Source organism: Equus caballus, chromosome 1 (assembly GCF_041296265.1).
Source record: "Equus caballus isolate H_3958 breed thoroughbred chromosome 1, TB-T2T, whole genome shotgun sequence".
In the NCBI taxonomy this organism is placed as follows: Eukaryota; Metazoa; Chordata; class Mammalia; order Perissodactyla; family Equidae; genus Equus; species Equus caballus.
In genome coordinates, this window is record NC_091684.1 from 87,427,400 (window position 1) to 87,452,390 (window position 24,991).

At 48.1% G+C, this 24,991-nt stretch overlaps 1 protein-coding gene across 9 annotated transcripts in view; it reads left to right on the forward strand.

Annotated features, from left to right (window-relative positions):
* The window catches only part of GNG4 (G protein subunit gamma 4), a 70,597-nt gene that overhangs the window by 20,198 nt on the left and 25,408 nt on the right, over positions 1-24,991 (forward strand). For 4 of the 9 annotated variants that reach the window (XR_011423713.1, XM_070228923.1, XM_023647103.2 and 1 more), the window contains 2 exons: positions 16,788-16,898; positions 20,170-20,278. Coding sequence is in view for 8 of the 9 variants with exons in the window: in XM_070228923.1 (XP_070085024.1) it covers positions 20,180-20,278 (99 nt within the window). In the remaining variant the exon portion in view is untranslated. Of the gene's footprint in view, positions 1-1,819; positions 1,954-11,290; positions 11,401-16,787; positions 16,899-17,448; positions 17,728-20,169; positions 20,279-24,991 lie in introns of those variants that run through there. The other 5 variants (XM_070228926.1, XM_070228936.1, XM_070228946.1 and 2 more) reach the window with 4 other exon arrangements.

The following is a 24,991-nucleotide window of genomic DNA, read 5'->3' on the forward strand; positions in this document are numbered from 1 at the left end:
TACAGGAAGTTCACAGAATCAACAGGTGCTGGAGGAGCTTTGAACCAAGGCAGGATCAAGATGGCTCTGGAGGCCGCGACTGGGGAGCTGTATGACAAGTTCTCTGTGACCTCTGCACACAGCCACCACTGCCGGCGGACGCCCCCGCTGAGAATGTCATCGCACCGTCCCTCTGTCCAGAGGCTTGTTTGGGCTAGTTGGGGTGAGGGCCTGAGTGCTCATGCAGCCAGGCTGTTGCAGGGACCCTGAAACCTGCTGCAACATGGAGCTTTGGGATTCACGCCGTCCTTATGAGTCCGTGGATTTCTGCAGGTGTGGTCGCTGCCACCTTAGGGAAGCTAAGCAGAGATTCCCACCATTCTATTCAACTCTAGCCTTCTAATAGTCTAACATTCCTCCACTAAATGTGGATTTTTAACGGAGTCATTATATTGGCACTACTATATATTTTTTTCATGGAATGTAATCAGAAAGAATATAAACACAAATTTGTAATTATCTTACTGAAATGACTTAAAGGTGACTTTTAACTTTATATTTTCCTTTGGAGTTTGGATATTTTTGTAATGAGTACATAATTAGGAAACAAAAAAAAAAAACTGGGTTGATTCCATTTGGAAATAAATACGCCCTTCCAAAGCATGACTAAGACCTGGAACCTCCGCAGAGGCCCCCGCCATTTCTGCTCCTGTACTGTTGACTCAGAGAGAGGAAAGAGTGGATGCTGGGGTTTTTGTTTGTGTTTGTATTCAATACAATTAAATATCTACTAAATGGAAAATCCTTTGCTAGGTGCCCTGAAGGTATAAAAGTGAACCTAACAAATTCCCTGACCCCAAAGAACTGGCAGTCTAGAAAGAAAAGACAGGGTCACGAGCATTTGAATTCAAGATTACAGGGTCTAATGCGGCGAGGACAGCAAGAACCCTAGACGTGTCGTGGAAACGGGAATGGTCAGCTCCCGGGGCTGAGGCGACCAGCCAGCTCAAGAAAGCCACGTTTGAGAGGGTGGTGGCATCTCAATGATACCATGACGAGGAGCAGAGCAGGCTTTTAGTAGGAAGAGTTCGGGTGGTTAAGAAATGAAATAGTAGGGGCTGGCCCCGTGGCCGAGTGGTTAAGTTCGCGCGCTCCGCTGCAGGCGGCCCAGTGTTTCGTTGGTTCGAATCCTGGGCGCGGACATGGCACTGCTCATGAAACCAGGCTGAGGCAGCATCCCACATGCCACAACTAGAAGGACCCACAACGAAGAGTATACAACTATGTACTGGGGGGCTTTGGGGAGAAAAAGGAAAACATAAAAAAAAAATCTTTAAAAAAAAAAAAAAAAGAAATGAAATAGTGGAAGCAAAAACCTGACAGTGGAAAGTTCTAGGCACCTCAGCGTGAACTCAGGCAGCCAGCTCTAGGGTTGGATTGGAATTACTGCATTTTGAATATTACATGGGAGAAGTTTGGCACCAATTTTTTTTTAAGTCTTTTGTATTTGACATTTCAGAAGAATTAACCCAGCCTTTACGTTTTAACCACACACATGGTTTCAAAAATAAGATAAACTCGATGGCTTTATCTAGGCCTCTGCCTTTTCTTGCCGTTTTGCCAGCCTCACCTGTTTACTAATTAACTCCCTGCATGGAAAATCAAGCAGGTGTTAACTTCATCACTTCCAGGTGGGGCCAGTGCCAGTTTTGTTCAGAGAGGACTCGCCTGGCAGTCTCTGCTCCTGCTCGGGTCTGCAGGGCTCGGTGGAGTAATTAACTTGAGCTGCTCCGGCGGCCGGAGGATCAGTCACAAAGATTCCAAGGAAACAAGCCTTCAAAGAGGCGGCTGGTCATAAACGGCCAGTGAGCGGCTGAGCAGCGAGCTGGAGGAGATGCTGAGCCCGGGCGCCCTTGACCGGGCTCTTAGGCAGAAGCCCCAGATTCAAAGGAGGCCGAGGACTGGGGCACAAAGGTGAGGGGAATGGCTGGAGGAAGCCCACGGGCCGGGAGGCTGAGCTCGCTGCAGGGAGCTGTCGTTCACCAGGGCCGCCAGCTAGCGTGTGAGTCAGGATGAAAGGGGCTGGTGTGAATCTCGGTCCACACACTCGGGTGTGGGCAAAAACGGTGATTCTCATTTTCCTGTAACTCAGCTTCAGCTGAAGCATGCATCCTGGTGGCTGGCGAGGATCTTGAGTCTCAGTCTTCAGAGGGTGTCCCCAGCCTCCCTGGGGTTGCCTCAGGATTCCCCCAGAACTTACACAGGGCCAGGGTATTGGGAGAGGTGCCCCTCCGGTCCTTGAGGCATTTGTCCACCAGGTGACCAATGAGACACCATCGGCTGGGTATAGGCCCTTGAGGCTGGTGGCTCTTGTTGGTCTTGTATCCTGCCTGGGGCACCACACTCTCCTCAAGGCTGCCCATGACCTCTTCTGCCTCTGGGCACCAGGCAGCCATTTTGTTCTGGGGTCTTGCCAACCCCCCATCCCCACCTAAGAAGACTTTGCGGTCCCCCAGCGCCCATCCCCAGCCACCCTGGCTAGTGGAGAGGGTCACTCTCTGGTCCTGGGGGCAACTCCACTCTCCCTCCTGCTTCTGGCCAGGGCGTGGTTTCCTGTACACTGAATTCTTCCACCTCTGAGGGTTAGGCTTTTGGCAACGAAAGCCAGAAAGACTCTCTGGGCTGTGTCTGTTTTTTAACCTGCCACATCCATCTTTCTGTGAAAGGGGAGATGCAGGTTAGTGTTCTATGGGTTTGGACAAATCCTCAGAGGATTTTTAGGGCAGTGAAACTGTTCTGTATGATACTGTAGTGGAGGGTACAAGTTATATATTTGTCCAAACTCATAGAATGTACAACACAAGAGTGAACCCTAATGTAAACGGCGGACTTTGGGTGATAATGATGTGTCAACGTAGGTTCATTGATTATGACAAACTTGACCAGTGTTGGAGGATGCTGATGGGGGGGTGCTATGTGGGAACTCTCTGTACTTTCTGCTCAATTTTGCTGTTAACCCAAAACTGCTCTAAAAAAATAAAGTGTATTAAAAAAAAGTTGGCAAGTTTGCAAAGGAAGGTTCAGAAGATGAGGGAGAGGAGTACTGTCCCAGGTGAGAGGAGAGAGGCAAGGGAAGTGATGCCGTTCCTGTGGCTTTGTGAGGCCACAGGATCAGCCTGCAAAAGGCTGTCCTCCTTCTCTCTGCGAAGGCCCCAGAATACCTTTGCCGTGTGGGGTACCAACCTGCTGTCTGTTAATGCCTTCCTCATCAGCCTGGCAGCTGCCTGCATCACCCAGCTTCTCACACATCCGGTCCTCAGCAGGCTCTGGTTCCTCCTGGGAGCCACTTTCCAGGTCAGCTGTCCCCCAGGTTCAAGAAAGGCAGCGGTGTGTCACAGATTTTCCCGAGAGCTGCAGTTTACTAACAGTGCCCTTCCTCTGGTTTCAGGAGCCTGTTTGTAAATAGTACTTTTTTTTTTTTTTGAGGAAGATTAGCCCTGAGCTAACTACTGCCAGTCCTCCTCTTTTTTGCTGAGGAAGCCTGGCCCTGAGCTAACATCCGTGCCCATCATCCTCTACTTTATTTGTGGGACGCCTCCCACAGCATGGCTTGCCAAGTGGTGCCATGTCTGCACCCAAGATCCAAACCAGCGAACCCTGGGCCGCCGAGAAGCTGAACGTGCGAACTTAACTGCTGCGCCACCAGGCCAACTAAATAGCACTCTTGACCAAGACAAATAACAGGTTGCTAAAGGTGAAAGGAAATAGTGATGGAGCCAAAGACAACAAAGAAATCTTATTTGATCTGTCTTACTCCTAAGAATCTCATAGGAAGCAAATGAAATGGAAAATAAATTTACACACACACGCACAGATGATGTAAAATGAAATCCTAATACTTTGTAACAAAATTGTCTTATTTTTAAAAAGATTTAATTCTCCAGGAATGTGAAAACTAATGGTTTGCCCTAAGAATGTTTATAAGAAATTCATTCTTCTTGAATAATGCTAAGAGCTGAAATATGACAGCATTTGTCCTTTTCTCAATTAAAAATTACATGGAAAACTCAAAAGTAGCATTTTTTTCCTGACAATCACTTCTCATGTTGTAAAAATAGCTTTTTCTGTTAAAATAATGTCATGTCAAAATGAGATTTGACATAGCCTGAAGTACCACCCTGTCTGTCAGAGGACTTGCTTGGGACCTGTGACTCCTTCCTTCTTTCTGGTTTCTCCCTCTCAGAGTGTCTGTCCTCTGCCTGTCTCACCATTGTGCTTTGGAAGCAGATAACTTGTTTGGTTTCACAGGTTCACAGCTGGAGAGGTATTTTTGCCTTGGGATGAATCACAAGTCTCACCCACACTTGATTTAGATGGTATTTAGATGCGATTTTGGACTTAGAGTTGATGCTGGTATAGGTTAAGACTTTTGGGCTGTTGGGATGGGGGTGAATTTATCTTTCATGTAAGAGGGACGTGAATTTTGGAGATCCAGAGGGTGGAGTGTTATGGGCTGAATTATGCCCCACACCAAATTCAGAATGTCACAGAATGTGACTATATTTGGAGATAGGGCCTTTAAAGAGGTAATTAATGAAGGGCCGGCCCCATGGGCAAGTGGTTAAAGTTCCACACTCTCCACTTCGGTAGCCTTGGTTCGTGGGTTCAGATCCCGGGCACAGACCTGCACCACTCATCAACCATGCTGTGGTGGCGACCCACATACAAAATAGATGAAGAGTGGCAAGATGTTAGCTCAGGGCTAATCTCCTTCAAGCCGACAAAAAAAAAAAAAAGAGCTGAGTGGTGCAGGAGAAGATTGGCAATGGATGTTGGCTTGGAGCTAATCTTCCTCGGGGGAAAACATATTAAAAAAAAAACCAGACAATTAATGAGGTCATGTGGTTGGGCCCTAATCCGATCTGGCTGGTGTCCTTATAAAAAGAGATTAGGACACAGACACACAGAGGGAAGACCGTGTGAGGACACAGGAAGAAGGCAGCCATCTGCAAGCCAAGGAGAGAGGCCTCAGAGGAAACCAATGCTACCAACACCTTGATCTTGGCCTCTGGCCTCCAGAACTGTGAGACAATGAATTTCTGTTGTCTAAGCCCCCAGCCTATGCTACTTTATGGTAGCCCAAGCGAACTAATCCAGTTGGAGAGGGCCAGCGATGGGCTGGAGGAGACGGGGCCAGCTATCTGCCAGGCGTGGGTGAAGGGCTCACTAAGCGTCTTCCTACTGCGTGAGAACCTGACCTTGTTAACCACCACCAGGTAGCCTGGGTTGCAGCTGTCACAGATTATCTCAAACAGTGGCTTAAAACAACACAAGTTTGTTGTATTACAGTCTAGAAGTCAGAAATCTGAAATGGGTCTCATTGGGCTAAAATTAAGGTGTTAGCAGAATTGCTAGAAGCTCTAAGGAAAACCTGTTTTCTTGCCTTTTCCAGCCTCTAGAGGCTGCACACGTTCCTTGAGGCATGGTCCCCTTCCAACTTCAAGGCCAGCAATACAGCATCTTCAAATCTCTGACTCTGACACTGACTCCCCTCCTCCCTCTTTCACTTCTAACAGCCCTTGTGATTATATTGGGCCCACTTGGATAGTCCGGGATGACCTCCCTATCTTAAAGTCAGCTGATTAGCAACGTTAATTCCATCTGCCATCTTAATTTCCCCTTGTCATGTAACATAACATGTTTATAGACTCTAGGAATTAGGACATGTGCATCTTTAGGAAGCTGTTATTCTGCCTGGCACACTGTGCAAACCAGATGAGACAGTCTATGTCAACTATGTTATCAGGCAACATTATTTATGGTAAAAATGTCCCCTGATTGGTAAATTACGTATGGGCTGGGAGAAGCTGTGAATGAACTTCAAATACCTCACGTATACACCATACTTTGGGCTTCCCCAAGTTTTGGTGACTCTTTAAGTGGCGTGTCCCCTGTGGGGACCTGGACGCCATGTTGAAGAGATGGTGCTCCTGTGGGGCAGGGGTCTTTTGCACCAAGGTAGACCTGCACCTACCCCTGTAGATCCCACCTGCTTGTGCTGCTACTGCTTGCGATAAGATAACTCCTGGATGCCAATAAACTGCTGTAAGAACGGCTCAAGGACTCCTCATGAGAGGCCTGGATGCCGTCCTGCTGCCACACTGGGGCTTCTGCCCTTGTCCTTCTGCGTAGATTGGTGTGTGTGTATAGCAGTCTCATGAGTCTGAATGTGCAGTCAATCTTTGGCGTCGGACTCGGCTAAAGCAGTTGGCTTTCATCTTATACCCAATGAGGAGCTAGATGAGTCTGCTTGGGCTGCCAAAACACAATTCCATAGACTGGCGGGCTTAAACATCAGACGTTTATTTCCTCACAGTTCTGGAGGCTTGAAGTCCAAGCCCAAAGTGTTGGCAGCGTTGGTTTCTGGTGATACCTCTCTTCCCGGTTTGTAGATGGCAGCCTTCTCAATGTGTCTTCACGTGCCCTTTCTTTCGTGTGTGGGGAGGTGAGGGGGGATGGGGGGTAGATAGACGGAGAAGGAGAGAGAAAGATCTGGTGTCTCTTCTGCTTCTTATAATGACACCAGTCCTATTGGATGGGGACCTCACCCTTACAAACATTTAATCTTAACTGTCTCTTTAAAGGCCCTATTTCCAAATATAGTCCCATGGGGGGTTAGGACTTAATCATATGAGTTGAGGTGGGAGGTGGGGGGAGAATGACACAATTCAGTCCATAACAGGAGCCAACCCTTACATTTGCAAATACTTCACATGTTAACACCTTTTCACGTATGCTATCAATGCTCAAATAATCTCTTAGCATTTGAAACTGAGACCCAGAGGTTAGGTGATTTGCCCAAGTTTGCCTAGGAAGTTAGTGGTAGGTCAAGGCTCTCTGGCTGTTCTCAGACACGCTGAAAACAGGCTGAGGGCTTGGCAGCCAGCAGCTGGAACCAGCGCTCAGACCTTCAGAGGCTTAAGTTAGAGATAGACGTGCAACCAGCCAGCATCTCCCTCCTGACTTCCTGCTGGCACAGGGCGCTACGTATTTAAGAATCTCTGTGCCGTGGGTAACGTGTTTATCTCTTCTCTCTTGCAATGCCCCTGTGCTTTGACAGAGGCACGTGGCCAGGGTGAGAGGAAGAGGAATATAACAGTTGGGTAGGAATTTAAAACAGGAGCATTATGCTACCTTGAAAAAGGCTGTGGTAAGAAATCGAGGAAGTGGTCAAAGAATGGGGAAGACACACAAGAAAGACATAGGAACCAGCTTGAAGGGGCTCCCACTGCCAGATCTGGGACAACTTATAAATCAAAATACTGATAGTAATGGATTATAACCCATCCAGGGGGAATGGAGAGTCACGTTGGCAACTGAAACTCAAGTGGTTCAGAAAAAAATTCTCTGTACTGTACTTGCAAACTTTCTGTAAACTTGAGATTGTTACAAAATTTAAAAATCTTTAATGTTAAGACAGTTTTTAAAAAGTAAATGATGCCGACAAGCGTATGAAAAGATGCTCAACATCATTAGTCATTAGGCAAATATAAATGAAAACCACAATGAGGTCCCACTTCACACCCACTAGGATGGCTATAATCCTCCCCAAAAAAGAAAATAACAAATGTTGGTGAGAATGTGGAAGAATTGGAACTCTTGTGCACTGCTGGTGGGAATGTAAAATGGTTCACAACAGGTACTCAAACAAATCCAGGTGTATGCCCGTTCAAAGCAGCGCTATTCACAATGGCCAAAAGGTGGAAACGGCACAAATGTCCATCAAATGATGAGTGGATAAAAATGTGGTATATCCGCACAGTGGAATGTTATTCTACCATAAAAAGGAGTGGAGTGCTGATACGTACTCCAATGTGGCTGAACCCCAGAAATGTTGTGCTAAATGAAATAAGCCAAACAGCAAAGATCACGTATTGTATGATTCCATTTATGAAATATCCAAACAGGCAAATCTATAGAGAGAGAAAGCAGATGGCAGATTGCCGGGGGCTGTGGGGAGGGGGAAATGGAGAGAACTGCTTAATGGGTACGGAGTTTTAGATTGAAATGAAGAAAATACATTGGAAGTAGATACGGGTGATGTTTGCAACACATTGTGACTGTACTAAATGCCACTGATTGCTCACTTAAAATGGTTCATTTTATGTTATATGGATTTCACCTCAATAATGTTTTTTTTAATTCAAGCATTTCAATGTACATTTTGTATTAAAAAAAGGAAATAAGAGAAAATTCAGTTGCCAGCAGCAGGAGTCTTTAAAAACAGTATTTCCTGTAACTGGTCCCAGAGGACAGAACCAGCTCATCTTTGTTGTTCAGCTTGGTCTGTCTGCTGAGACTGCTGTTTCCCAGCAGGGCCCAGATGGGCCATGGCGTTTGAAGTCTGCATCAGAGTGGACCCCCCTGTGTATTGGGGGCTGGGGGTAGGGGCACTGGTCCCTGTGCAGGGCAGGAGAAACCATCCAGCAGAGAGGCAGTGTGTCCAGACTCGTGATAGCCACTGGTCTTGCTCTGCTCTGACTTTGGAGGCTGCACCCGAACCCTAGCCAGGTGACTGAGAACTGTGCTGATGGCATGAAGAGGGATCTGCTGGGAGGGGTGGGCGGACAAATTCTCATCAGTCAAAGCACGTGACCCACTAAATTTGTGCTGGCGTTTTTGACTGCATAGTGTGTGCTGTACAGTGTGTATAGTCTAGATAATTCACAGAATGGACCTCCCTGCATCATTTTCTCTGTAGATGGATGTTTCCCTGAGATTAGACTCCACATCTTACCCAACGGCAATGGCCGACAGCCTCCTTTAAGTCCACACTCTCCGTACAAACTAGCTAATGGTTTGCAGTCAGTGGTGACACAGTAGCTCATCTGTCACTTCTCCATTCTGCAAAATTTCACTTTATGCTAGCATTTGGTCTGTAAAGAATAATTTATTGGCTTTATTGGCACTAGAATCTTTTACTTCTACAAATCTGAAAATGCAGATCGAAGAGCAAAGAAATAGACCAGAAATGGGCGTGGGGTCTCCCTCCTCTGCCCAGCCCTGCCACACTGGTTTGAGCTGAGGCTCTCGCCTGGCCCAGCCTTCAGATTCATGCCGCGTTTCCCCAGGAGCCTTTTCATGACTGAGACTGCCACTGCCCCCTGCAAGTCGTGAGTTGCAATCTCCATCTTCAGCCCACTTGTTTCTGAACTCCATCCCTATCAGTCCACCTGTCTGCTGGGCACGTTCTTTTCAATATCCTAAAGGCACCCTAAGTTGAGCCTGCCCACATCCCTGCAAACCCCCCTTTCTCTTTTCCTAAGTGTCTTCCTGGCAGTCAGCCTGGGCGCCTTTCTTCCCCTCGTCCCCCAACACTTTTCCATCAGCCCCTCCTCCACCTCCCTGCCAGGGCGTCAGTGGACGCAGTGAATCTCTCCTCTGGACTCACGGAGCTCCCTAACTGGTCTAGTTGCTTATCTTGTTCACCTCTGATCCATTCTCCACACTAGGTTGAAATGATCTTTCTAAAATGTAAAAGCAATCTTACCGCTTCTTTGCTTAAGTATCCCTCGGTTGATTACAGCTGCCTCCTTGATATAGTCCCACCCCCTTAGCATGGCAGTTGAGACCCTCCCTGATCTGCCCCTGCCCTCCTGGGCTCCAAGAATAAAGAACTATGCAGAGTTTTCTGAGTGTGCCAGGCTTGTTCACTGTTTCTCTGCCTTTGCACATGCTCTTCCCTCCGCCTGGAACTCCCTTTCTGTACCTCACAATGCCTGGTGGGCTCCTATCTATCTTCCCAGGCTCAGATTAAGTATGAAGCCCTCCCCAATCTTCTCCTTACCCCCTAACCCTAAGAAAATTTGGTCATCTCCTCCTTTTTGGCCCCTCTACCCCTTACAGACTTCTGCCGTAGCACCTTGAATTGATCCTTGCACGTGCTGCTGTTAGCTTTGTCTCCCACAGTAAATACAGGGCGGATCATGTTTGAATCACTTCCTCATTCCTTCAGGACAACGCGTGATACGGTGAGGGTTGAATAAATGATTGATTGATTCTGGTTTCTCGTCGCATTTCTCTATTAATTAGGTGCTTAATGAGTTTGGAAAAATAACTGGCTGGACCTTAGTTGTCTCATTTGTAAAATAGGAAATTGAGGTGGGTATAGGTTATTAATTTTGTGGTATGGCCTGCTTCTCAGTCCATGTTCCGGTCACGCTAAGGTGAATTTCTCTCACACAACCATGAAACACCACACCATTCTCAGAGAGGTGTTTCTTGTGGGTCTGGCAAAGAGCAAAGAATGTGTAATTCTCTGTAGAGATGAGCACAGACTTATAGTCACAACCTTAGGGTCCTTGTGATACTGGGTTGAATAGTGTCCTCCACCCCCAATTCCTACCTACATGGGACTCCAGAATGTGATGTGGCTGTCTGGAATAGGGTCTTTGAAGATGAAATTAGTCAAGGTGAGGTCATACTGCATTAGGGCAGGCCTTAAACCCAGTGGTTGGTGTCCTTGTGAGAAGAGGCGAGGACACAGAGAGATGCAGAGAAGACCGTGATGTGGAGGTGGAGGCAGAGATTGGAGTGATGCTTCTACAAGCCAAGGAACGCCAAAGATTGCTGGAAGCTTCCAGATGCTAGGAAAAGGTGAGGAAGGATCCTCCCCTAATGCCTTCAAAAGGAACACACCCTGCTGACGTCTTGATTTCCAACTGGTAGCCTCTAGAACTGCAAGAATAACAATATCAGGCCTTAAGCCACCAAGTTTCTGGTGATTTATGTGGCAGCTCTAGGAGACCAATGCCCCGGCCCAGCCACACAGTCTCTCAACCACCTTTTCCCCCTCGTGCGGTGATCTGCCCACTTCAGTAGAGTTGCCATGAAACAAATGAAAAGTATCTCATTATGTACCACCAGGTCCCACACACGTGGATTTCTGTTCTCCACTGTACTCACACTGGTCAGCATCGTGGTCCAGTGTGAGTAGCTTGACTATCCAACCCAGCAGGCGGAAAAAGAGTTAACTTCATACTCTGTGAGGGCTGATGTAAGAGCAACAAAACACTATTAGACTTTTTAATGCTCGTTCCTGTCCATTAAGATTTTTGGACTCTATCAGCAAGGCCAAAGAAATAATTAGGGAGTGTCTGGGGCGGCCACCTAGATGAGAGCATGGGAGGTCTGAAGGATCACACAGAAGATGGATCTGTTGTTGATTCTGCCCTAACTTGTCAAACACCCTTACATATAACAGTTGGTCTGCCAATCTTCTCCGATTTTTTTTTCTTTTTTACCTTAATAGGGGCCAGATCAGAGGAGCAGTCTCCTGGTGACTGGTGGCCAGCACGCTCCAGTGTCCTTCAGACCCAGTGTGCTTTTCCTGGGAATCCGTCATCTCCTCAGTCTATTACCGTGCGTGCCAAACTCAAAGCTCCTTATCTCTGTGCTTGTTTAGCATCTGTGTGAGTAGATGTTATTAGATCAGGCAGATGCTATCAGGCAGTCAAGATGTAAATTGAGTGAGTGAGGCCCAGCTTATAAAGTGTATCAAACTTGACTATCACAGTATTTAATTTACAAAGTGGTTCAAGCAGAAGTGGGGATGGCCGTGCCCCTGCCAAGGGGACCCTGTTCCCACTGCAGACACAGAGGCCCAGTTGTCTGGTTTGACTGCACCTGATTCTCTGCCACTCCCCTCAGGGGTTGGGACATTCAACTTCATCCTGGAATGACTGTGAGAAAGAGCAAAATTTGTCATGTGAGGCTAAAATACCGCTTTATGCTTCCGTATGCACATATAGAAAGTCTGCCCTTTGCTGTGTCACTGTGCCCAGTGGTTGTGACTTTTCAGGTGAATTAGGATCTCCCTCCCTTTTAGATCTCTTGTTCGAAGCTAATGTGACCTCCATTACTGGGGGGACACCCCAAAATGTCAACTCAATGTGTGAACTCTTTGTGATAATTCAGAACCAATTTATCTTAAAGCTGGGGAAGAAGGATCTCAAATAAATGATTGCTCTGAACGCTGGGAGAACTTCTCGACTTTTGTGCCAAAAGCAGTGCCATCTTGTGGGCCAAGCATGGAACAGGATGTTAGGGTGACAACAGCAACTTCCTTACACTTCTACTTGTAGCCCCCTTAACCTGTGGGGATTGGACCAGAGAGCAAATCTATGTGATAGACACCACGTGGTACTGGAAATAGTGACTCAGTAATAATCCAGGATTATGTGTCGGGCTGTCTCTCCAGTGAGCTGATTCTTCCCTGGTGACATGTGGGGCCTCGCAGGCCCACCCCACCAGTCTGTGCCCAGAAATGTTAAACCCTAGAAGTGCACACAGCTTCACAAGGTGGAATCCTTGCTATAATTGATGCCTCATTGTGTTTGGTTTTTCCAAATAGAATTTCTTAAATTAGTACTTTCGTCTCAAGATTTGAAAGTATTTTCAAGTCAATAGGGTTTCCATAGCACCATATACGGACCTCTGTTGAAATACTATATTGGTTAGGGAGATGCCAAGCTGCTGTGACAAAGACCCAGAAATACAGTGATGTAAAGAGCGTAGAAATGTCTCTCTCACCTGTGAGCCCAGAGGTGACAGCCCGGGTTGACAGGGCAGCTCAGCTCTAAGTAGGTTTGCAGAAACACAGGCTCCTTACACTTTGTTTCTCTCTCCTCCCCTAGGACTGCGGGTCTCAGTCCTTCCTGAGCATCGGAATCACCTGAAGGGCTTGTTAAACCACTTCCCACTCCCAAAGTCCCCATTCAATGGGCCTGAGTGGGGCCCGAGAATTTGCGTTTCTGACAAGCTCCCAGGTGATGCTGATGCTGCTGGTCCAGAGGCCACACTTAGAGAACCCGTGCCCAGGGCCCTGTATTTGCCTGCCCTTGTTGAAATTAAGTCGCAGACATGTCCACATTCCATATTATGGGATGGAGAAAGAGCGTGGAGGAGCACACAAATAGTGTTTTGAGGCCTAGGCCAGGAAGTGGCACTCATCATTTTCACTCAGTTTCCATTGGTAAGAAATTAGTCACAAGGCCACACCTAGCTGCAAGGGATGCTGGAGAAAGTGTAGCTTGTTGGCCCCCTGCCCTGCCATGATTATATTATTATGAGAAAAGAGGAGAGTGGATTCTGCGGGACAACCAGCCCCTGTACGCCTGTTACACTCTGTCCATTACTTATGTATTCATCTTCTCGCCTCAGAACCTGACCTCTATGAGGGCAGGCAAGTCTCATTCCTCCTCTGGCCTCAGAACCTCTCAGGGAAACCAGCATAGATGCTTCAGTCCAGGTCAAGTTGTTTAGTTATATGCCCACTTAGAACTGCGTGCTTCTGTTCGTAAGAGTACGTTCATCAGCAGATTATTCAAACATTGTGTGACACCCCCCACCAGACTGTCAGCTCCATGAGAGCAGAGACCATGATTCTTGTTCCCAAAGGCCCAGCACTGTGCTGTCAGCAAATATGTGTGACTTCAGGTCATGATACTTCACAACCGGGAGCTGAATTCGCTCCATCTAAGAATTGCAACACACAGCAGCCATGGATAATTAACCTCACTGCTCTGAAGCCCTGGTCTGTTCTTCATACATACCCACATCATGTTTGTATGGACATGGGCTACGTTGGCACTGGGGACACAGGCAGCATGCCTCTGCCCTCAAGGGGCTCCTGGTCAGCTAGTGGCCACGTGGTGGGTCTTCCCAGGCCCTCACAGTGAGACCACAGCATTTTGTTTAGAGATGAGGACATTCTTCTCTTTAGGAAAAAAAAAGCTTTTGCAAACATCATGGTAAAATTTAGTGCTATTAAAAAGCAGTATTTTCCAGCAACGAGACCAAGGAAGCTGGTTAGGAGCTAAGTTCCTGCCGGAAGCAACAACTTGTCTTACTTTGGAAACAGTGACAATCCTGGGAAGCTGTCAAAAGCACTTCCTGGGGGCCCCGGGCAGAGTGGGGGGTTGACTTATGAAATATCCTCCGAGCCTTGGATGGAAGATGCTATGCAAATGCCAAATGGACAAGGAGAAATTGATATGGCCTTTTCCTGATGTACAGTCTCTCAAAGAGCTACCAGAATGAATTAAATCATGTAAAAGAGGAGCCCAAAAGCTGGATGGGACTGGGAACAACACTGAGGGTCAGGAGAACAGCGACCCTCCCTCTCCCACCTCTCCTGCTGCCCTGGTGTCTTCGGTAGAGTCTCTTAGTCTCGGGCTCAGAGTCCTGCATACAGCGGCACTGGGTTCCCCTGGTCCAGCACAGAGCTTGTCCAGCTCTAACATACACACGAATCATTTGGGTTAAAATGCAGATTTGATTCAGGAAGTCTGGGTGGGGCCTGAGACTGCATGTGGAACAAGCTCACAGGGCTGCTGGAGCTGCTCTGCTCCCCAGGCGCCACCGGGATCTGTTGAGTGAGAGTCAGATCTGGGTGAGTTACATGCACAACAGATTTGGGAAGTTTAAACATCCACGACGTCTGAGCCCTCTTCCAGAGAGTGTGTCTTAAGTGGTCTAGGGTGTGATCTGGGCATCTCATCTTTGAAAGCCCCGGGTGATTCAGATGCACAGCAAAGCCTGAGAACCACTGGACTTGAGCAGTGGTGCAAAAGCTTGGGATGTCAGAGTGCCCTGGAGAGCTATGAGATAACCCAGAGGCCCCGGGGCATTGATGTGGGACGGAGCCAGGTCTTGGTGATGTTAAATTCCCAGGTGATTCTATACCAGCCAAGGTGTGGGAACCAGTGACAGAGGTGGGCCTGGCCACAGTGGGCTGAGGGCAGCAGGTGCGTGGAGATCCGTGCACAGGTGCACTGCCAGTATCCATCCCCTCAGCCCCCAAAAACAAAACCCGGGGCATTCCTGGATGAATCATTTTGAGAAATGCAGGGTTACGTAAACAGGACTCCTCAGGATCTTTAATGTGCTGGTGTGCACCGTGGCCCTCCAAACAAGGAGGAAAATAATGGCCCTTCTCAAACTCCTGTGACCAGGGAACGCTTTTCCTGGGAGCTGGTCAGGGGAATTTGTTGCACAGAGTCTTAGACCTCTTTCTGAGACAGGATGTGTATATGTACAAAAAGTCTAGTCTACTTAAAGCAAATGTCAACACCCCCTCTATTTTTCTGGTGCTCTCCCAGCTTTCCTCATGTCATTTGCAGCATTGATTGTAGGCATTTGCTGGGAGCTGTGATGTGGATGCCCTCAGAGGAACGGCTGCCTTTCTTTTAAGAGTGAAGATAGTGAGAGTAGAGAACATTCTCGTGGGCACATGTGACTTTAGAACAAAGATTAGAAAACTAAGCAAAGGTCGGGGCCTGAAGAGGGATTTGCGTGGGTCTGGATGTTTCGGCAAGTGGGGGCGGCACTGGAGGTGAGGGAGGAGTTCCGGAGCTGTCTTGTTGGGCCCCCTGCCCCCGAGGATTTTGTGTCTGTCCAGAAAGATGGGCAGCGAAGACTCCCGGAGCCGGACTTTAGTCACCTTCCCAGTGGGCAGTGTTTAGGTTCTGCCCATGCAGGACAGTCCTTGCCCCCTTCAGCAGCTTCTTCTCTAGGAGTTGTCTGTCTGTCTCTCTCCCTCCCTTTGAAGATGGTGGGGGGCCCTCTGCATCCTCCTCAGCTCCAGTTAGGACCCCTCCGGCCCCCTAAAGTTGGCTAAGACCAACCAGCAGTCGAGATCCCATGCCATTTGAAAAACCAGTGACTTGAAAACAGAAATAAATGGTTTTTAAGAGCAATATTAACAAAGTGAAAAGAAATGAGTGAATAGATGAAAAAAAGTTCTCTAATAGCAGAGGGATGAGAAAAAAAATAGGGAAGGAGATTAGGGTAAAACTACATAAAAGCCTGTCAACTTTTGGGGGATGGGAAGCGTTCAGATGCACCAAATTACTGTGACGGGAAGGAACCATCACATCCGAAACAGCAGGCACGTAGTGTTTGTGAAAATGCATGACGGGCTGAGAAAAACGCACGAGGCACCACTTCAAACGTTCTCTCCCGAAGTTCAAGCCAAAACGAATTTGGATTCCCCTCTAGCTGGGGAGCAAACCGGACTGTCAACTGGTCCCTGGCTGGCTTTTGTTTTTGCTCCAAGTTCATTGGGATCCTGGGAGGTGGCCACTGTAGGACCGGCCGCTCGGAGCATCTTAGGGAATGGGCCCTTTCTCCCGGAGTCAGCCTTCCCGGAGGGAGCCGATGGGGCTCTTTGTCTCTCGAGGGAGAGTCCCCAGCTTTAAAGAGATCTTTAAAGTCATCGGGTCGAGTCTGTTCTGTGCTAAATGTCGTTTGATGGGAATCAGGTTATTTCTAATACGTGTGAGACTAGTAGGCATCAATGTGTTAACTGTAGATATCTCTGAGGAGACGTGTTATAATCAGTCTTTGTTTTCTTTGCTGTAATTTTCTCTATCTTCACATTTTCCTATAGTGGATATATCTTTTTATAATGACCTTTTATGGTCTTCTGTGAGAAAGAACATCTGAACTGTTTCTGTTGGGCAGGGGTCTGGCTGGAGCCGGGATGGCTAGTGCGGGGGGGGGGGGGGCACGCAGGTTGTGGGGGAGGCCCAGGGCGGGCTGTGGCCTCAAGATGTCCCCTTGCTGCTCTGTGTCAGACTAGGGGCTTTTGCTGCCCTTGGCTCACCCTCTCCCCTCTGGTCTGACACGAGGGTTCCCAGGCTCACAGAGACAGCTGGAGCACATTAGGAAGGCCCTGTGGGAGCTGGGATGGTTTGGGGACACCTGGCTTCTGCTGCATCATCACCTATCTCTGGTTGTGCTTTCAGGTGACCCTCGAAGCAGGAGCCCTGCATCGGCCTCTCCTCTGAAGACTGTCGACTGCTGCTGCCGCCAGCCTGTCCCCTTCCCAGGCCTGTCCCTGTGCTGCCTCTTAGCAGGTGAGGAAGTGACGTGTCCTGTCCAGGAGTGTCTTGGTCAGCAGTGCATGTGTGGGCCTGGAGGGAGGCAGGGCTGTCCACATCCTTGACGTGGGGCCAGGTCCTCACACCATCACTTTCTTCTTCTAGCAATTGTCACTGTCCTGTCCCCCTCTCCCACTCTCCATAGCAGATACAGGGCCCTTATGAAGTCTGTTTTACAAATTACCCACCACCTCACATTATCCCCCAGGTGAGTGGATATGCCCCCCTTCTGGGGGAGCGGGGAAGGAGAACCCAGCCATCTCCATGGGTTGTTGGGTCTTGGCTGGGAAACCAAGCTGTGTCCTCCCCGTTAGGAAAACAGATGTGATTCAGGCAAGCATCTTTGTTCAGCAACTCACTGTGGCAAAGGGGGGTGGGTCACAACACCCCACCCCACTCCCACCCTGCAGTCTGAGCTGGTTGGTCCCTTCAGGCCAGGGGCCTGTGCTCGCTGGCAAGAGCTGTCTTTCAGGCATTTTCCAGGGAGACAGACTGCAGCTCTGTGCCAACCGATCCTTATCCACAGCTCGTGGAGATGTCACGTTAGGGAGGATGGCAGAAAACACACGATGATATCCACTCGTCCAGAAATTCTAACCTCTGTCTGCTGAGTCAAATCAGATCAGCAACCCTGGGGATTGAACCACCTGGCGCTGCCCCACCCCCAGCTCTGAGCTGAGTTACGCACCACAAGATGCAGCCCATCAGAACCTCCCTCTGAAGCCTGTCTGTGAGTGCATTCCTGTATGCTCGAGGAGAAAGCTGTCTGACCATGGCGGTGACAGAGCCCGTCCCCTGAGCAGTGGTATTATTTTCTCTTCTACCTTGTCTTCTAAAAAGCCAAGAGTCAGGGCCAGCCCGGTGGCATAGTGGTTAAGTTTCCACGCTCTGCTTCAGTGGCCTGGAGTTCTCAAGTTCAGATCCTGGGCATGGACCTACACACTGCTCATCAAGCCATGCTGTAGCAGTGTCCTACATACAAAATATAGGATGATTGGCATAGATGTTAGCTCAGTGACAATCTTCCTCAAGCAAAAAGAGGCAGATTGGCAATAGATGTTAGCTCAGGGCCCATCTTCCCACCAAGAAAAAAAAAAAAGGCCAAGAGTCAAGTTAGAGGTGGACCAGTAGGCAGTATGCATGTTTAGCTTCATTCCATCTCTGCTTAGTCTCTACTTCCTTTCTTCTTCTTGAGTCAAGGTGGGGTAGACATACACACACGTATAGGGAGACAGACACTCATCAGTTCACATAGAAGTATGGTGTCTGGATAGTCTTGAAAAGGCACAATGTTATTCAGATAGAACCTAAGAGGAGCCCGGTCAGGTGCAGGAGGGAGGACCTCAGAAACCTTCCCATGGGGTCAGATCTTTAAAAGACTCAATTGTCTTTAGCTCCAGTTGGCAAAAACCATTTCCTTCTCCTGGGTTATGTTGCCTACCACAGAGGGTGGCCCCTCCCTGCCATCTCACTCCCAAGTCAGGCAAGGTTAGGATCACTCGAGGAGTGAGCCTGTCCTGGGAGAGCAGCATAGACCAAGTGTATGGGATAAAGTCCTACTGCTGCCCCAAAGGTCCCCCGAGGCTGAGGAAGGGGGACAAGTGGGGAGCAGCCCTGGGGAAATGCTTCCCTCCACTTCCACTAGAGAGCTCTGCAAAGCAAGTTATTTAACCTCCCTGAATATATTTCCATATTTGAAAAATAAGAGGATTGGACTTGAACCTCTAGGCTCCCTTCCTATATTAACATTCGGTGATTCAGAGCTTTGCTACTCAAAGTGTGGTCCACAGACCAGCAGCTTGGGAGCCTGTTGGACATGCAGAATCTTGGACCATACACAACCCACTCAATCAAAATCTGCATTTTATCAAGATCCCCAGGTATTCACTTGCTCATTAAATTTTTTAAAGCACTGATTTCGAGAATCCCAAAGGTCCATGGAACACCTTGCAAGGTAAGGACACACACCTGTTAAACTCTGATTTAGGTGGCTGGTCCATGTCTTATAACAAGGAAATTTTTATTTATTTATTTGTGAGGAAGTTTGTCACTGAGCTAACATCTGTGCCAGTCTTCTTCTATTTTATGTGGGACACTGCCACAGTGTGGCTTGATGAGTGGTGCTCAGTCTGCGCCTGAGTTCTGAACCTGTGAACCCCGGGCTGCCGAAGTGGAGAGTGCAAACTTAACCACTACGCCACCAGCCAGCCCCTGAAACTTTTATTTTTTCAAAAATTGCCTGTGGACAAATGAAGCTGCCATCATGCTTCATCTGGGCCAGAGAGTCAGTACATGCATGAAAAAATTCCCAAAGAGTGGCCTGCACACCAAGATACCAGGGGAGCCTCTTCACCCCTCCCTGTGCATCATTGGAAGCCACCGTCACCTGTGCGACCATGCCCGGCTGTCAGGCGTGAATGACTAGGCCTCATCAGAGTAGTGTCTCATTAGAGGGGGGGCTGGAATCTACAGCATATGCTTTCCTGTGGGACAGTTAGCGTTACAGTGGTCTTTTCCTAGTCATGTGGCATCATTACATGTGCAGTCAGGGAGAATTTCATCCTCCTCCTAGAAAAACAAATTTATCCCCAGGATAGGGGTGTTTGTGTGTATTATTATTTAAAAACATACTCCCAACATAAAGCCTACAAACTTTTTAGAAGGACAGCCAACTGAAATTAGTAATAAAAGAATTTTTTCCTGGGAAACGTGTGCCCCGAGCTGTAGATTGCTAGGGAAGCCGTATGAGAGTGGAGAGAGTCCTTAGCTAGGCTTCAAAGCTTTGAGCTGGGGTTCTAGAACCACAAATTTTGGCTGTGGAACCTTTGGCTATTGGCTTAATTTCTCTGAGTTCTGTTCTATCTGTACTTGCTAAACAAAACTTACTATGTTTTGCCAACTTAATGGGCTACCGGAGGAATGAATGAACAAATGTGTATGGAATGATTTAATTGCTAACAAAGCACCATACACATGTCGAGGTATTGCTTATGGTCGTGGGGGTGGTAAAGTACTCTGGGACCATCTGTTACCTTCTACTCCCTCTCCCCGGGCTGAGGAATTCTTTCCAGTCACTTCCATCACTAGGAAAGCATTCCTTTCTCTCATCCCAGGAGGGTTTGCTCCCGCGTGCCCTTGGGCTGGGACGGAGAAGCTGTAGGCGGTGGAAGAAGGGAGAAAGCCGAGGAGGGCTCTGCCTTCCTTCAGAAAAGCAGAGCTGGCAGCCCTTTCCCTTTGGCTGTTTCAGGGGCAGCAGAATGAAAGAGGGCATGTCCAACAACAGCACCACTAGCATCTCCCAAGCCAGGAAGGCTGTGGAGCAGCTGAAGATGGAAGCCTGTATGGACAGAGTGAAGGTAAGCACGCACAAGCCAATCTCCCCTTCAAAACCCAGCTCAGAACGTTCCTTCCATTTCCAAAGCAGCCTTGGGAGAGTTAATACGTCACCCAGCAGAGCATCCAGCCAACCTTGGCAGCTGTAACATTTACAAATGAATGTTTGCTTCAGAGTCCCGAGTGTGCCTAAGGATTCAAATGATGCAAAATACACAGTGTGCATGAATTCCGTGAGGGGTCTCCAAAAATAGACTCATATTCATCTCAGCCTTATTTAGCTCAGTTGTCATGCCAATAAGCGAGAAAGAGTTTAACAATGAGATCAATCATAGCTTTTCTGCCTGATCCAATGACTTTGAGGTTAGACAACATAGGATATTTTGACAGGGGTGCTATTGGGAGTGAAGCATTGAACCATGCGCCGTGTTTGTCAAATGTTCCCTTGGGGAAAGTGAAGAAGGTACCAGCCACCTCCCACAGTGTTCATTTCACTGATAAGCGTAGATCTCTTCATGCTGGGAGAGCTGAAGCAAGATGAAGCCACCTATTCTCCAGATGCCACCTTACAAGTGAGCAGGAGGCCAGGCAAAGCGTGTGGCTCTGAAATGCAGTCTGGGTTCACTGACCATAATAGAGCTGGAACCCCATCAGGAATCTGACACCAGGAAACTCAAGTCCAGTGTATCTGTGGTCTTTGGGGACACAAAGCCAGGGATCCACCCAGGCACCTGGGATTCAAAAGAGACAGAATCCATGGGGCAATGGGAGACTCCTAAAGCCTTCTGTTGGCGGAGCAAGCAGTCCATCCTTGAGGCTCCCATCACTGAGACCTCTCCTCATGCTAGAGTCATGGCCAGATGGCACCAGCCTCTGCCTCCATAACGATAGTTATCCCCTTCCCCTGGGGCTGTAGGTCATGCACTTTGCGAGGAGGCAGTAAACATGCACAGAAAGTGACATGACAGTATGTGAAGCAAGGAAGGAGTACGGTACACTACAAAGTGGTATAAGTGGACCAGTATTTCTCGAGCATCTACATCTTGCACATACTGAACCAACTACAGACCTTGATCTCTAGACTAGAGGAGGAAGCAGGAAACCCAACAATTCTAAAACAGGGCGAGCCCCAGTAGTATAGAAAAGGATTTAAGAATGAGTGCTGCAGACGTTCAGTGCTCCGGTGGTTCAGAGACAGGGCCCACGTCTGCTAGGGGATGAGGACTGTGGTGAGACCCACTCTTTTGATGACCATCCCTGAGCACCCACTCTGCACTAGGCGTGGTTCTGGGATATAAACGTGGACAGAATGCTCCTCTCCATATCACTCAGAGAAGGCTTCTGGGAGCTGGGAGCTGGTTCTGAGGTGATTGATATTGGAGGGGAAGGCAAGGCTGGTGTGAGCTCATGGCTCACATTGGGCAGTGGAACCTGACAGAAGAGCTGCCGGTTGTGCTGGGAAGGCAGCTTTAGGGGGTGCTGTGTACACAGGTACAGATCATAAAAATGAGTGGGCGTGAAGCCTAGACCATGAGGTGAACTGTCAACAATAGGTAAAGATGTCAGAGGCCAGGAGGCAGGTGAAGCTGCTGAAGTAATGGGGAAAGGCAGAGAGGGGAAGCAAGCGGGTGTGGTATGGAGCAGAGAGCAAAGGTGGGATGGGAGAGGCAAATGCACCAAGAAATTTGGCAGAACTTAGAGGGTAAATGTGGGAGACACTAGGGAGAAAGGAGTTAGAACCCAAGTTTTAAGCTCCACAGCCAGGGAACTGGAAAGACAGTGGGCACTAGTTTTGGCAATAGGAGAGTTCCCATGCTGGTGAATTCTACTTTGGCAAGGAAGATAAATTCTGTAATAACAGATCCTCACCTATGATAGTCACCACCCTAGGAGTCATTGTGGGGACCTGCTGTCCCCATGGATGAAGGGCTCTTCAAGAGTCAGTAAGGGCACATGCGCAGTCTCTGAAAGGAGGAGAAGTCGTAAGCCAACTCAAAGCCAAGTTCATTACTCAGATGGTATTCAGAGGGGTGGGCGGTCCTGTTCCTGTGGTGACTGTTAGGGAAATGTGGCTCCTTGATCCCAGGGCAGGGCCTCCTGGAGGCATCTTCAGATGCTGTGGTAATTCCATGGAGCAGGCCAGTGACAGCACCGTCAGGTTGCGTGCAGAGCTGGCAGAATTTTGTCATTAAAGATGATCCCGGGTGCCTTTGGGGAGAGGTGGCCCTCAGGAGCTGCGTCCTTGCAGTAGCTGCAGTCACACAGGTTTGGTTTTGTTTTTTTCTAGCTCACACAACTTTGAACATTTATTTATGTTTTAAAAATTGCGGTAAAATACATATAACATATAAGTTGCCATTATAACCATTTTTAAATGTACAATTCCGTAGCATTAAGTACAATCAAAATGCTGTGCAGCCATCACCACCACCCTTCTCCAGAACTTTTTCATTATCTCAAACAGAAACTCTACCCGTTAAATGCTAACTCCTCATTCCCCCTTCCCCAGCCCCTGGTAATCTCTATTCTACTTTCTCTCTCTGTGAATTTGACTATTCTAGTAACCTCATCCATATAAGTGGAATCACAGAATATTTGTCCTTTTGCATGTGGCTTATTTCACTTAACATATGTCTTCAAGGTTCACCCACATTGCAGCATGTGTCAGAATTTCATTCCTTTTATGACCGAGTAATATTCCATTCTATGTATGCACCTTTTATTTATCCATTCATCTGTTGATGGACATTTGGGTTGTTTCTGCCTTTTGGCTATTGTGAATAAGGCGCTGTGAACTTTGGCTTGCAAGAGTTTTGAGCCTCTGCTTTCAATTCTTTGGAGTATATACCCAGAAGTGGGATCACTGGATCGGATGGTAATTCTATGTTCAACTTTTTGAGGAAGCACCACACTGTTTTCCATAGCAGCTGCCACAATTTACATTCCCCCCCAGCAATGCACAAGGGTTCCAGTTTCTCCACATCCTTGCGAATACCTATTTTCCTTTTTTTTTTTTTTTAATAACCATCCTAATGGATGTAAAGCTCACACATGGTTTTAAGCACTAGACACCCCTTGCTTTAGGGCACAGTGGGGCTGTGGGAGAAAAATCTACTTGATTCAACTCTTGGCAAAAAAAAGGTATGTATTGATGTCAATTAGCCAGACAATAAAACAGAATGTGGAAAGAAAGGGAAGCCATCAAAGACACTCCAAATTGATCTTGTTAAGGGCCTTGAGGAGGGAGGAAAGAGGAAGAGTCACCAAGGAGAGGAAGTGGCCTTTCTAGAGGGGTGAGAAGTCACTTCAGGAGAGGAAGAAGGAGAAAGGGACCCTGGACAGTAGGTGACAGAGGGATGCCACACGGAAGAAGAGGAGCAGCTCATAGAGTTCACTGATCTCATACAAACTGTGAAGAGAATGCCAGGTCCACATGAGGGGCAAGAGGACAGAATGCGGAAAAGGAGAGTGTGCAATGCCTTCCACTGGGCCCCAGAGACACGGAAGAACAAGATGGAGGGAAACAGCTGGAGGTTCCATGGAAGAAATAATTGCAATTACGAGTCCCACAGAGCTGGCTCCCAGGTGGAAACAGGACAGATGGGGACCCAGTGGACAGCCCAGGCTAGGGCAGGTATCAGGCAAGAAACCAGAAAGGAGCCCCGTGGCCAGCATGGTATGCAGCCCCCTGCAAGCCCGCCCCTGGGCTCTGTAGTTTACCATGCTTGGAAGAGTGTCTAGCGGGGAAGGAAGGAAGAAAGGATGGCATTTGCAGCTTATGAGAATAAAGGGTAAGTCTGTTAAGGGGGAGAGAAGGGGAAAAATAACCACATTAAGCAGCTGTTTGGGTTGACAAGGTAAAAAAAGTAAAAGTGTGAACTCAGAGAGGTTTGGGCATGGAAGAAAAATGTTGCCGAAATACCCATCATCTTGAGATCCTGTGTGTCCCCCCAAAACATCATCTGCACAAAATCACTAGTGCCAGTGTAGCCTTTGCTCCAGATTTTGTCAGGGATAGAGAAGGGAGGCCTTCCGCCGCATGGCCTGCAGCCAGACCTCACGCCCACACAGCTGGGGGCACAGACCCTCCCCCACACAGCCTCGGCACCCTTCTTGCCCCCTCCCTGCCTTCATTCAGTTAATGTTTGCCAAGTACCTTCCCCCTCAGCCTTCTCCCCAAATTACTGCCCACCCTCTCCCCCAGCAGCCATGCAGCTCTTCTCCATCCTGCCCAGAAGCTCATGGCATTTCCCAACAAACATGGGGGTTCCTCTTTGAGAACCACGTCAGCTGCTAAAACGAATGCAGATGTTCTCCGCGTATCAGAAGCACAAAGAAGATGCAACATAGGACCTGTATGGCCTCCCAAAAAGCAAAACTCCCAGGAAATTATACTTAGGATCCTAAAGGAGAAGTAAAGAGCACGTAAAAGATGACTATTTTGGAAACTATTTTGGTCCTCAGGGAAAGAATGCCATCACAGCCTTACTCTTTTTCTCACCCATTAGAGGCTCAAACAATATAAAATTCTATCAGGAAAGTACATATATGACATTGATCACCAAATAGGCAAAATTTGTTGAGCAATTATGGCAGATAGGAGCTGAGCAAAGTATAAGAGGCTTGAGTAGAGAAGATGGGCTCCAGAGCCGGCATGTGCAGGCTTAGGGAAGAGTTCCGTGGCAGAGACGGCGTCATCCCATTGGGGAGTCACAGAGGTCTTGAGTGGCCAGGAC